The sequence below is a fragment of the Triticum aestivum genome, chromosome 2D, assembly GCF_018294505.1.
Source record: "Triticum aestivum cultivar Chinese Spring chromosome 2D, IWGSC CS RefSeq v2.1, whole genome shotgun sequence".
Taxonomy (NCBI): Eukaryota; Viridiplantae; Streptophyta; class Magnoliopsida; order Poales; family Poaceae; genus Triticum; species Triticum aestivum.
The window spans coordinates 81608731-81622792 of record NC_057799.1 but is presented as its reverse complement, the minus strand read 5'-3'; the positions used below and the strand labels follow the sequence as shown (position 1 = coordinate 81622792).

The 14062-nt window shown below is 48.1% G+C and overlaps 1 protein-coding gene across 1 annotated transcript; it reads left to right on the top strand.

Annotated features, from left to right (window-relative positions):
- Positions 1 to 9767: 9767 nt before the first annotated feature.
- On the top strand, positions 9768 to 11631 carry LOC123051760 (xylan glycosyltransferase MUCI21). The gene has a single exon (XM_044474732.1). The coding sequence runs from the start codon at positions 9872 to 9874 to the stop codon at positions 11483 to 11485; it is 1614 nt and encodes a 537-aa protein (XP_044330667.1). The 5' UTR covers positions 9768 to 9871; the 3' UTR covers positions 11486 to 11631.
- Positions 11632 to 14062: the final 2431 nt, after the last annotated feature.

Here is a 14062-nt window from a genome sequence, read left to right as displayed (position 1 = left end):
CAGAGCCCTATTTAAAGTGAATGCGGCAGTCTCTAAAGCATAACCCCAGAATGATAGCGGTAGATCGGTAAGAGACATCATAGATCGCACCATATCCAATAGAGTGCGATTACGACGTTCGGACACACCATTACGCTGAGGTGTTCCAGGCGGCATGAGTTGTGAAACAATTCCACATTTCCTTAAGTGTGTGCCAAATTCGTGACTCAAATATTCCCCTCCACGATCTGATCGTAAGAACTTTATTTTCCTGTCACGTTGATTCTCAACCTCACTCTGAAATTCCTTGAACTTTTCAAAGGTCTCAGAGTTGTGTTTCATTAAGTAGACATACCCATATCTACTCAAGTCACCAGTGAGGGTGAGAACATAACGATAGCCACCGCGAGCCTCGACGCTCATTGGACCGCACACATCAGTATGTATGATTTCCAATAAGTTGGTTGCTCGCTCCATTGTTCCGGAGAACGGAGTCTTGGTCATTTTGCCCATGAGGCATGGTTCGCACGTGTCAAATGATTCATAATCAAGAGACTCCAAAAGTCCATTTGCATGGAGTTTCTTCATGCGTTTGACACCAATGTGACCAAGGCGGCAGTGCCACAAGTATGTGGGACTATCATTATCAACCTTACATTTCTTGGCATTCACACTATGAATATGTGTAACATCACGTTCGAGATTCATTAAGAATAAACCATTGACCAGCGGGGCATGACCATAAAACATATCTCTCATATAAATAGAACAACCATTATTCTCGGCTTTAAATGAGTAGCCATCTCGCATTAAACGAGATCCAGATACAATATTCATGCTCAAAGCTGGCACTAAATAACAATTATTGAGGTTTAAAACTAATCCCGTAGGTAAATGTAGAGGTAGCGTGCCGACGTGCATCGTCACCTCGTCCTTTGCCAGTCTCCGCTTATTCCGCAGCTCCTGCTTTGAGTTACAAATACGAGCAACCGCACCGGTATCAAATACCCAGGAGCTACTACGAGCGCTGGTTAGGTACACATCAATAACATGTATATCACATATACCTTTGGTATTGCCGGCCTTCTTATCCGCTAAGTACTTGGGGCAGTTCCGCTTCCAGTGACCGTTTCCCTTGCAATAAAAAGCACTCAGTCTCAGGCTTGGGTCCATTCTTTGTCTTCTTCCCGGCAGCTTGCTTACCGGGCGCGGCAACTCCCTTGCTGTCTTTCTTGAAGTTCTTCTTACCCTTGCCTTTCTTGAACTTAGTGGTTTTATTCACCATCAACACTTGATGTTCCTTTTTGATCTCCACCTCCGCTGATTTCAGCATTGAATATACCTCAGGAATGGTCTTTTCCATCCCCTGCATATTGAAGTTCATCACAAAGCTCTTGTAGCTAGGTGGGAGCGACTGAAGGATTCTGTCAACGACCGCGTCATCCGGGAGATTAACTCCCAGCTGAGACAAGCGGTTGTGCAACCCAGACATTTTGAGTATGTGTTCGCTGACGGAACTATTCTCCTCCATCTTACAACTGTAGAACTTGTCGGAGACTTCATATCTATCGACCCGGGCATGAGCTTGGAAAACCATTTTCAGCTCTTGGAACATCTCATATGCTCCGTGCTGCTCAAAATGCTTTTGGAGCCCCGGTTCTAAGCTGTAAAGCATGCCGCACTGAACCAGGGAGTAATCATCACTACATGACTGCCAGGCGTTCAGAACATCTTGAGTTGCTGGGAAAACAGGTGCATCACCTAGCGGTGCTTCAAGGACATATGCTTTCTTGGCAACTATGAGGATAATCCTCAGGTTACGGACCCAGTCCGTGTAGTTGCTACCATCGTCTTTCAGCTTGGTTTTCTCTAGGAATGCGTTGAAGTTGAGGGCAACATTAGCGTGGGCCATTTGATCTACAAGACATATTGTAAAGGTTTTTTAGACTAAGTTCATGATAATTAAGTTCATCTAATCAAATTATTAACGAACTCCCACTCAGACAGACATCCCTCTAGTCATCTAAGTGATACATGATCCGAGTCAACTAGGCCGTGTCCGATCATCACGTGAGACGGACTAGTCATCATCGGTGAACATCTTCATGTTGATCGTATCTGCTATATGACTCATGTTCGACCTTTCGGTCTCTTGTGTTCCGATGCCATGTCTGTACATGCTAGGCTCGTCAAGTCAACCTAAGTGTATTGCGTGTGTAAATCTGGCTTACACCCGTTGTATGCGAACGTTAGAACCTATCACACCCGATCATCACGTGGTGCTTCGGAACAACGAACCTTTGCAACGGTGCACAGTTAGGGGGAACACTTTCTTGAAATTTTAGCGAGGGGTCATCTTATTTATGCTACCGTCGTTCTAAACAAATAAGATGTAAAACATGATAAACATCACATGCAATCAAATAGTGACATGATATGGCCAATATCATTTTGCTCCTTTTGATCTCCATCTTCGGGGCGCCATGTTCATCATCGTCACCGGCATGACACCATGATCTCCATCATCATGATCTCCATCATCGTGTCTTCATGAAGTTGTCTCGCCAACTATTACTTCTACTACTATGGCTAACGGTTAGCAATAAGTAAAGTAATTACATGACGTTCCAGTTGACACGCAGGTCATAAATAAATTAAGACAACTCCTATGGCTCCTGCCGGTTGTCATACTCATCGACATGCAAGTCGTGATTCCTATTACAAGAACATGATCAATCTCATACATCACATATATCATTCATCACATCCTTCTGGCCATATCACATCACATGACACTTGCTGCAAAAACAAGTTAGACGTCCTCTAATTGTTGTTGCAAACTTTTACGTGGCTGCTATAGGTTTCTAGCAAGAACGATTCTTACCTACGCCAAAACCACAACATGATATGCCAATTTCTATTTACCCTTCATAAGGACCCTTTTCATCGAATCCGATCGGACTAAAGTGGGAGGGACACACACCCGCTAGCCACCTTATGCAACTAGTGCATGTCAGTCGGTGGAACCTGTCTCACGTAAGTGTACGTGTAAGGTCGGTCCGGGCCGCTTCATCCCACGATGCCGCCGAATCAAGATAAGACTAGTAACGGCAAGTAAATTGACAAAATCGACGCCCACAACAACTTGTGTTCTACTCGTGCATAGAAACTACGCATAGACCTAGCTCATGATGCCACTGTTGGGGATCGTAGCAGAAATTAAAATTTTCTACGCATCACCAAGATCAATCTATGGAGTTTACTAGCAACGAGAGGGGAGGAGTGCATCTACATACCCTTGTAGATCGCGAGCGGAAGCGTTCAAGAGAACGGGGTTGATGGAGTCGTACTCGTCGTGATCCAAATCATCAATGATCCAAGCGCCAAACGGACGGCACCTCCGCGTTCAACACACGTACGGAGCGGTGATGTCTCCCACGCCTTGATCCAGTAAGGAGGAGGGAGAGGTTGAGGAAGAAGGCTCCAACAGCAGCACGACGGCGTGGTGGTGGTGGAGTGACAGTTCTCCGGCAGGGCTTCGCCAAGCACACGCGGAGGAGGAGAGGTGTTGGGGAGGGGAGGGCCTGCGCCTTGGATGTGGTACTGCAGCCCTCCCCTCACCCCTCTATTTATAGGGAGAAGGGGAAAGGGGGCCGGCCCCTCTAGATGAGATCTAGAGGGGGGGCGGCCAAGGGGGGAGGGAGCTTGCCCCCAAGCAAGGGGGGCGCCCCCCTTTAGGGTTCCCCCCAAACCCTAGGCGCATGGGCCCTAGGGGGGTTGGCGCCCAGCCCACTAAGGGCTGGTTCCCTTCCACCTACAGCCCATAAGGCCCTCCGGGGCAGGTGGACCCCCGGAACCCCTCCGGTGGTCCCGGTACAATACCGGTATACCCCAGAATATTTCCGGGGACCGTATGGTGACTTCCCATATATAAATCTTTACCTCCGGACCATTCCGGAACTCCTCATGACGTCCGGGATCTCATCCGGGACTCCGAACAACATTCGGTAATCACATACAAACCTTCCTTATAACCCTAGCGTCATCGAACCTTAAGTGTGTAGACCCTACGGGTTCGGGAATCATGCAGACATGACCGAGACACCTCTCTAGCCAATAACCAACAGCGGGATCTCGATACCCATGTTGGCTCCCACATGTTCCACGATGATCTCATCGGATGAACCACGATGTCGAGGATTCAAGCAATCCCGTATACAATTCCCTTTGTCAATCGGTACTTTACTTGCCCGAGATTCGATCGTCGGTATCCCAATACCTCGTTCAATCTCGTTACCGGCAAGTCACTTTACTCGTTCCGTAATGCATGATCCTGTGACTAACTACTTAGTCACATTGAGCTCATTATGATGATGCAATACCGAGTGGGCCCAGAGATACCTCTCTGTCATATGGAGTGACAAATCCCAGTCTCGATCCGAGCCAACCCAACAGACACTTTCGGAGATACCTGTAGTGCACCTTTATAGCCACCCAGTTACGTTGTGACGTTTGGTACACCAAAAGCATTCCTACGGTATCCGGGAGTTGCACGATCTCATGGTCTAAGGAAATGATACTTGACATTAGAAAAGCTTTAGCAAATGAACTACACGATCTAGTGATATGCTTAGGATTGGGTCTTGTCCATCACATCATTCTCCTAATGATGTGATCCCGTTATCAATGACATCCAATGTCCATGGTCAGGAAACCATAACCATCTATTGATCAACGAGCTAGTCAACTAGAGGCTCACTAGGGACATGTTATGGTCTATGTATTCACACATGTATTACGATTTCCGGATAACACAATTAAAGCATGAACAATAGACAATTATCATGAACAAGGAAATATAATAATAACCATTTTATTATTGCCTCTAGGGCATATTTCCAACACGATACAACTCTACACACACCAACATTTTCTTTACCTAGAAACAAGTAATTAAACTAGAAGTACTTTGTAGGTGTAGTGGGATAAGTTTGCAAGATAATAAAGAACGTGAAAAATAAAAGTTAGGTGTTGTTTTGCAAAAAGAACAATTAACTTAGTATAGTGAGTTAACTGAAAAAAATTAGTATAGCGAGTATGAAAATGTGGTAATAGGATTTGCGGAATTGTCCCTAAGCAATTGGCTAAATTACTAGACCGATATCAAGCTTTTATGTGGGAAATGCCACTGCTAGCATGTCATCCCTTACTTGGAATTCTGTGCACTTATGATCGAAACTATTAGCGAGCATCCGCAACTACTTAAGTTCATTAAGGTAAAACTCAACCATAGCATTAAGATATATTGGTCTCTCTTCAATCCGGTATGAATCAATTTCTATGGTAGGAAGAAGTTTCCGTCACTCTTGCCCTCCAATGCATAGTCCTATCAACATACAACTAACCCTATGGTGTGATCCACATGCGCACTCATATGATGGACACCAAAGGACACCGACATAACCACAAGCAATTTAAATCAATCATAGCAATTCACCGATTACCCATAGGACAACAAAAATCTACTCAAATATCATAGGATGGCAACACATCATTTGATAATAATATGAAGCATAAGCACCATGTTCATTTGTTTTGGACGAAACTTATCCATCTTTGAGACTTGAAGGACCAAATGTCTACCAGAAAATCTTGAAGGACCAAGTCTATTCTTTTGGGGAACTTAAGGGACCAAAAACATACTTTTCTCTAATCTTATTTATGACCTTGTTTTCTATGGGATTGTTGACGAATGTACGCGAGAAATTTGTAGTTCCTGTGACAATGACTGAGAGAAAAGTAATTTAGGGTCTGTCTTGATTGTGGTTTGTTTTAGTCTTTTGTAGAGTAAGTTGATGACCTCAATTCCCATCACAGTCAACTTCATCTTATTCAACCTCGTGAAGTTGGTGGCGACTGTGGGATGAGCAGTGACAACGATAGTTAGAGTTATGTGCAAGTGGAGTAGGGAGGGGAGGGGACACCGGAAGGTGGAGTTGAGGCCATGGTAGGATGAGTGGTGCGCCAGCGTTGAAGACATGTCGACTTGGAGGGGGCAGGAGGGGTGGTAGCGGAAGAAACGTATGAGTATGTGTCAGAAGGCGTTAGGAGTTTGAGGAAAGAAACAACATTGAATCTTAATCTAGTTGTTCAAATAGTTGAATACGCTCTAAAATTAAGCAGTTAGTCGCAAACCCTTCAATGTAAGTTTTATTGTAAGCTCTGACGTTTCATTTATGGCCTTAGTTTTTATGGAAGTGTTGATGAATGTACGCGGGGAATTGCAGTTCTTTGTGATAATAACAATGACTATGCAAGGGAAATGTCATTTAGGGTCCATTCCAATTGTGGTTTATTTTACTCTTTTGCAAAGTATTGTCGGTGACTTCAGTTTTTCGCCGCAGTTAGATCAGCTTGTTCAACCTCGCAAAGTTAGTGGTGACTGTGAGATGATCGATGACAACGGTCGTTAGAGTTACGTGCAAATGGGGAGTTGGGAGGCGAGAGGGGGTCGGGCGGAGAAGTTGCGAGTAGGGCAGGTCGAGAGGTGAGCCAGCGATGCAAGGCCGATCGGCTTGGATGGGGAAGGGGAAGGGCAGGAGCGTACCATCATTGATAATTGTTGAATATATGATCAACAAGAAGAAAGAAATGTGAGCGGTAACTCACTGACTCTTTTATTTTAGCTATGATTGTGAGACAAATTTGTGATTTCCACCATTTAAAAACAATAGACATTGCCTTCATATATGAGCCAACCAACTTTTTGGATGGGACTAACGTGGCAGTTTTCTTTCTTTTACCACCAAGTATTAATATATTGGTAAAACAATGAACATTATTCTGCAAAGGAGAGGTCACGAGATTAGGACGGAGCATAGTTAATTAGTTGGATCCAACAAAAAGTGGCACGGATCACAGCTTCATTTGTCAGTTTCATGGGATACATTATGATTATCATCATCATTAGCATGCATCACAAAGTTAGCCCATGGAAAGGTGTACGTCATTGCTTCCTTTGAAGTTCACATTACAGTACACTTAAAACTGGTCAAATGCTCAGCACAATAAATCAACAGAAGAATGGCTCATCTTAATCTCTTTTATTGAGCTCCTCTCCATTGACATTTCTGGACAAAAGGAATGTATTCGGTTTGATAGAAAAAAAAATCAAACTTATTTGGCTGTCCTAGTTTTTTTATTCCTTATTTTCCTTTTTGTGTTTTTTAAATTTTTTAAGTTTATACAATATCTTTAGGGAAATTTATACAGTATTTTGGATGCGTTTGTATAGGATATTTAATTTTGTGACACATAAGTAGTGCATTACTGGATTATTCTTAATCATTGGTCAGAACGATAGAAATATGTAAAAACTTTCTCCTTTGGCGCTAAACCTCATTTTCTTAAGCTCATTTGACTGTCTTAGTTCAACTTTGTTGTTTATTTCTACAGTAGTATTTTGAATGCTTTTTATGTAGGACTTCAAGTCTTCAACAGTACTCCGTATTAATTTTGTGGGACGTAAAATATTGCACATTGGATTGTTAATCATTGGTCACTTGGTCAGAGCGATAAAAATACGCCTTTTGAATGTGATTAGCCATCAGAGTTGGTACTTGCAGAGGACGGACGGAGTACCTACTACGATGCATGCATAGTTAGTAGTACTAGTACTTCGTCGTGATTAGCCGTCTGAATTGGTACTTGCAGAGTTAGACACCAGCCGAACTTAACAGTTCAACTGATCCGCCAGCTCCTTCCGCTGCCAAGTTCATCCGCAATGGTACGAAGCCCGTTCTTAAAGCATCCCATGCACATTGTGCAAGTACCGTTGTGTTCATCACACCGGTGCCAAATGCGATGATGTTACTTAGGATCCGCCATCTTAATAATTACATCAACTAACGTACAACGTACAAGCTAGCTAGCACGTACAACTTGCACTGTAAACCGGAGAAATTACGCAGCCAGTGCATCCTCCTCATCATCATCATCCTGCCTGTGTATTTTCTCTTGTTTTTGCAAGGATCCCAAGGTTTCTCCGACGTACGCGGTGTTGCTTTTGAGAAGCCGGAGAGAACATGCAGACGGGTGGTGGGTTGCTTGGTCAAATCGAACTGAGATGGCTTGGATTGGAACCCGCTCGGAAATAATAGTTCCACATGGACCCTAGCTAGCCCCGATGCTTTGCTCAAACCACCCTTCAGCCTGGCACACTGCCAACTCAAAACAACCCCAATCTCACATGGAAAACGCTAGGTCCACACACACAAGTGCAACGCAAAACAAATATTGTCGTATTACAGCGGGGTGGAAGGGCTTCTGCACAAGATTTAATCGGTCGACCCCGTAGTCTTGTTGAATTCACAAGCCATCGTCAGACACAAAGAGGTAAAGTGCCATCGATAGAACATCTGGTCAACCAGCACCGTATATAACTTGCGTATATCTGACATTTCACGGGTTGTTCCGAATTGACCAAGCCATCATGAATGAAAAGCACCCGAGATTCAAGGGCATTACATAAGTTGTTTATGTGTACTTTTGACTTCTTTGTTTTGAGGGTAGGGGCGCGCACTAGAAGGACATAGGATGCGGATTTGATCGTTCTTAATTTTTCGGAAGAGTAGCCAAAGATATATGCATTTATACAACGTGTACGGCTCTAATGCGACACTTGGTGCAACAAGTTATGTACCTACCATCCAACCAAATAGCGTCACTTTGAAGTCTTGCATTTGTGAGTTGTTTCAAACCGAGCACAGTATATTATCACATGAGATAGAGTTCACCGCTTTACTTGGTCAACTATTGTGACCTCTAGATGTGTCATGTGTGGAATTGCTTCAAATCGAGCAATCTACGCAAGAAGAGCGAGAAGACCCTCGTTTCTTGAGTTATACCGGCGTTGAATAAAGATGTCTGGTCAACTAGCACCATACATAAGCCACGCATCTATATTTTTTTGAAGACCACCAGCCTCATAAAAGTAAAGCGTCCGGGATATAAAGGCTTCACACAAATTGTCTATGTATACTTCTGTCTTCTTTGTAGGTGTTTGTTTTGAGGGTGGTGGCGCACACTAGAAGGACACAAGACGCACATTTGGTCATTCTTAATTTTTCTAAAGAATAGCAAAAAAAGAACATTTATACAACGAACACAGATCTAGCATCTAACGCAACATGCGGCGCAACAAGATATGGATCTATCGTCTAATGCGACACTAGGTGCAACAAGATATTGCTCTACTATAAAACCAACTAGCGTCACTCTGAAGTGTTGCGTTTGCGAGTTGTTTTAAAGCGAGCACAATATACGATCACAAGAGATAGACCACACCGCTTTATCTAAATGACTATTCTCCGTCACTCGAGATGTATCATGCACGGAGTGGCTACAAATCAAGCAACGGGACGCGGGAAAAGCGAGAAGAGTCGCCTTTTCTGAGTTGTATCGGTGTCGAAAAGCGATGGCGTACGATGGAAGTGTGGTGTCTGAATATATGGCTGGCTTTAATTTTTTTTGAGAGAGAAAAGAATGTGAGAAGATAAGCCCTCATTTATGATTTTGACATTTGACTAATGAATCGCAGTTACCCAACAAAAGCTTTGCGCCGATATCCCCACCTTGATGCTCCGTTGCAATCAAAGGACCCACAATTTTTCTTCAAGGATGTTCCATGGGTGTTGTGGCCGGGTTGCCATAGCATGGCTCCTCAACCTCTAACCGCCGCTAATTTTGTACTCCCTTCTGCCGTGCCATTTATAGCTCCCCGGCTCTCTCCTCTCGCTTCGTCACAATCCAAAACCCCGAGAACTTTCTCTCTCCTCTCTCTCTCTCCCTTCGACTCTCTCTCTCTCTTCTCTCTCTCTAGAACCGCGAGAACATGGTGCAACAGCACAGAATCTACGTCGTGCAGTTCGACAAGGGGGAGCCTGACCAGGAGGAGCTGTCATGCAAGGCCTCGCCGCCCAAGGGCGGCGGCCGCCGGATCATGTACTACTACCATGACTACGGCACCGGAGGCGCCGCCGGCAAGAACGGCAAGCCGGCCAAGTCCAGGGCGCTCAGCCTGAGCGGCTTCTTCGGCCTGCTCCTCATCTGCCTTTTCGGCCTCGCCACGCTCCTCGCGGCTCCGGGCGCCTTCTTCTCCTTCGCGCGCACCGGCGGTGCGGCGGCGGCGGCGGCGGCCACGCAGCAGCAGCAGAGTGAGAAGTGCTCCGGGATCGGCAACGACACCCTGTGCTGCGACCGCTCGTCGAGGCGCGCGGACATGTGCTTCGCGCGCGGCGACCTGCGCATGCACTCGGCGAGCGCGTCGTTCCAGCTCGTGTCCTCCGCCGGGCGACCGGCGGTGGAGGAGGAGGAGAGGATACGGCCGTACACGCGCAAGTGGGAGGCGCACGTGATGAAGACCATCGACGAGGTGCGCTTCCACCGCGTGTCCCCCGGCGAGGCCGCGCGCTGCGACGTGCGGCACGACATGCCGGCCGTGCTGCTCTCCACGGGCGGGTTCACGGGCAACGTGTACCACGAGTTCAACGACGGCCTCCTCCCGATGTTCGTGACGGCGGGCCACCTCCAGCGCCGCGTGGTGTTCGTCATCCTCGAGTACCACGACTGGTGGATGACCAAGTACGGCGACGTCGTGTCCCGGCTCTCGGCGTTCCCGCCTATCGACTTCACCGCCGATCGCCGCGTGCACTGCTTCCCCGAGGTGATCGCCGGCCTCCGCATCCACGGCGAGCTCACCGTGGACCCCGCCAGGACCCCCGAGGGCCGGAGCATCCGCGACTTCCGGCGCCTCCTCGACGACGCCTACCGCCCCCGCATCAACTACCTGGAGCGCATGGAGCGCAAGGCCGCCCGCAAGCAACGCCGCGCCAGCGGCGCCGCCGCCGGCAAGCTCGCGCTCCCGAGCAAGCACCCGGCGGCTCCGGCGGAGAGGCCGAAGCTGGTGATCGTGTCGAGGACGGGGTCCCGCGTGATCGAGAACGAGGAGGAGCTGAAGGCGGTGGCCGCGGACGTGGGGTTCGACGTGCGCGTGGTCCGGCCGGAGCGGAGCACGGAGATGTGCAAGATATACCGCGACCTGAACGCGAGCGACGCGATGGTGGGCGTGCACGGCGCCGCCATGACGCACTTCCTCTTCATGCGCCCCGGCAAGGTGTTCATCCAGGTGGTGCCGCTGGGCACGGACTGGGCGGCGAACGAGTACTACGGCGAGCCGGCGGCGCGCCTCGGCCTCCGGTACGTCGGGTACAAGATCCTGCCGGAGGAGAGCTCCCTGGCCCGCGAGTACCCGGCCGGCCACCCCGTGCTGACGGACCCCGCCGGCGTAGCGCAGCGCGGCTGGGACGTGACCAAGAAGGTGTACCTGGACCGGCAGAACGTGCGGCTCGACCTGGCGCGGTTCCGGGAGGAGCTGGTCGCCGCCCACCGGTACCTCGTCGCCGGCAAGCGGAAGGGCCGGCCGAAAACCAAACCTATTGCGATGTGATCGGTCCATATAATCGTCTCCGTTAGCAAACATCCCGTATAGCAGTATACCATAGATCAAAATTTACAGACACCTTTCTCTCTCCTCTCTCAGTTCCTGTCAGTTACAGTTACAGCAGCTAACTTCATACCTGACCATTCATTTCATTAGATTGTTACTCTCTGTTTTGACGCTTCATTAGATTGTTACTCATGTGTTGGTGATGTGCCCGTGATCGATCAGGCTTGATGTGAATACATACATACCCAATAAAGAAGGATTCAGTTACAATTTTGCGTCCTGACAGACAGTGAGCGGAGGAAGATTCCTGCGTGCGAGTGGCAGAGCGCCAGAGGCAGAGCACCGGCCGGTTGGTGTTCCGTGCTTGCAGGGCACGAACTGTGAACCGCCTCTGCTGTTACACACACACCAGGAGGATCCATCTGAAACGCATGCAGAGGGCAGGGTTAGGCAGGGAGATGTTCCGTGCTTCCTACCCCGGATTCCAATCCAACATGCCGATCAATCGATCATCGATCGTCGATGTGGTGTGGTTGTTTTGGATGGGTTGGTTGGAACATACTAGTCAGCTTTCGTTAAGCGTCAGTAAAGCACTGATAATTAGTGGGCCGATAAAGGTTGTATCACCACCAGCAGTGCTCGGAGATGGCGACTGCGGCTGCAGGTGCGTGTACATTCCTACTCCGGCTTCTTTTTCTACTGCTGCCACTGAAGACTGACTGAACGGCTAGTTGTTGTTGTGGAGAGCAGAGTCACCGGTCAATTGTTTCAGTGGGAAGCTATTTTACTTACTTGCGCAGGCCAGTCACTGCCTCACCTAGAGGCACTTAAAAAAGAAGAGATCCATTCGTAGGAGTGTCTTGCTTGGCGCTCTGGGTAAGTCTAGAACCGATGAACACGCTTGATCAGATCGTTACTTTGGCTGCACGCCAGTGAGTAAAAACAGTACTGTAGTTACTGGATTTGCCTTGGATTTGAAGAAGCAAGGCAGATGGTTCCTTCCAACACACACACACACACACACACACACATTTGGTGGTTCATTTTTGTGGTTGCGTGTCAGTAAAAACCTTAGGTGCGTGAGATGCAACCTTTTTCCGCGGCGATGGTACTAGGAACAGCACCAGCGGAATGACAGCTCAAATCATTTTGCGTGTATTAGCGGACTAGCTAGGCTACGAAACGACGTCCGCGCGGGGGTTAGCTGGGTGCCTAGGCTAAGATAGCTGCTAACATGCATAGGCAGCCGTGTCAACCAAGCTGTAGCCAGCGAGTGGACAGTGTCGAGCAACGCGCAGTGGGACGGGATGATTCTCACCTCACCAACACCTGGTAATGGCGATGGTGTTCTTGTCCTCGGCTACGCGGCTAGCTAGCTCACGCGTGCGCGCTGCGTTACCGTCCACGTTCGCCCACTGCCGGACTGCTCGCGGTCGAATGGCCACAGGTATCTGAATCTGCACGTCGACGTCGACTGACGGATTTTTGTTCTTTTGAGGGGGGTGATCGTGGCGTGGTGTGGCGTGGGTGCAAATGAACCAACCACTGGAGCGATCGTCGGGAGTGAGTGGAGTTCAGACTTGGAAACTCAGTGCCGCACGGGCCGAGAGCCCACGCCTTCGTCGTCTTGTGCTGGGCTTTGGTAAAGCCATGAACGCGTGGCGTCTTGGAGAGTGGCAGCCATTTGGAGCTCTTTGTCTAAAAAATAAGCCATTTGGAGCTCTGCCTTTCCCTAAAAAAGAATAGCTTTGCCATTAGGAAAGGTAGGGTACAATTTATTTTTTGTTTATTTCGCGAAAAGGCCAAAGTCATACTCCCTCTGTCGTGGAATTGTCACGGCAGATGTCCTTGAGCTAGGACTTAGTCGTGGAGCCATCGCAACTAGGAAGCTTGAAGGGGTTATGCGGGACAAGGAACACGAGGGTTTATACTGGTTCGGCCCCTTACGGTGAAGGTAAAAGCCTACGTCCAGTCTAGGGTGATATTGATTAGGGTTACGATCGCCGGGAGTTAAACAACTATCCCCGGCTCTCGATGAGATTGTTCTCGCCCTCAATCCGCTGCCGGGTCGTCCCTTTATATAAGGAGGCTGACGCCCAGCAGCCCTTAGATTCCCGGCCGGCTTATAAGAGTATCCTGCTCGGACTCTAAACTATACTTGCCTTACGCTACAAGTTCCATGATAATAATAATTATAACTACGGGCCTTAAGCCATATCCGGGTCTCAGCCCATCTCCGGCCCATCGCCTTGAAACTTGGCTCCGGGCTTCTGGCAACTGCCGTACGAGTAACCCGGCCCCTCCTGGCGGGTGACTCTAAGGTCCATATCCTCAACATTAGGCCCCAGATTGATTTGAGCCGGCTCATGTCAATTTTCAACTTTTCTGACAGAAAAAATCTCCGGCTTACCATTCATATGAAGGCCATAACCCGGAGTGATGTCATCCTCTGGACTCCGGATAATCCGCCATGACGTCATCCTCCATTAAGTCCGTTTTTTACTCCGCCAGATCCGCAACGGATCTTTGCTTTACTGTCATTCCGAAAATCGAGGCGTCGTGGGGGGGGGAGATAAT

Coding starts and splice junctions, on each gene's coding strand:
- LOC123051760 (XM_044474732.1), top strand. CDS start 9,872: ATGGTGCAACAGCACAGAATCTACGTCGTGCAGTTCGACAAGGGGGAG.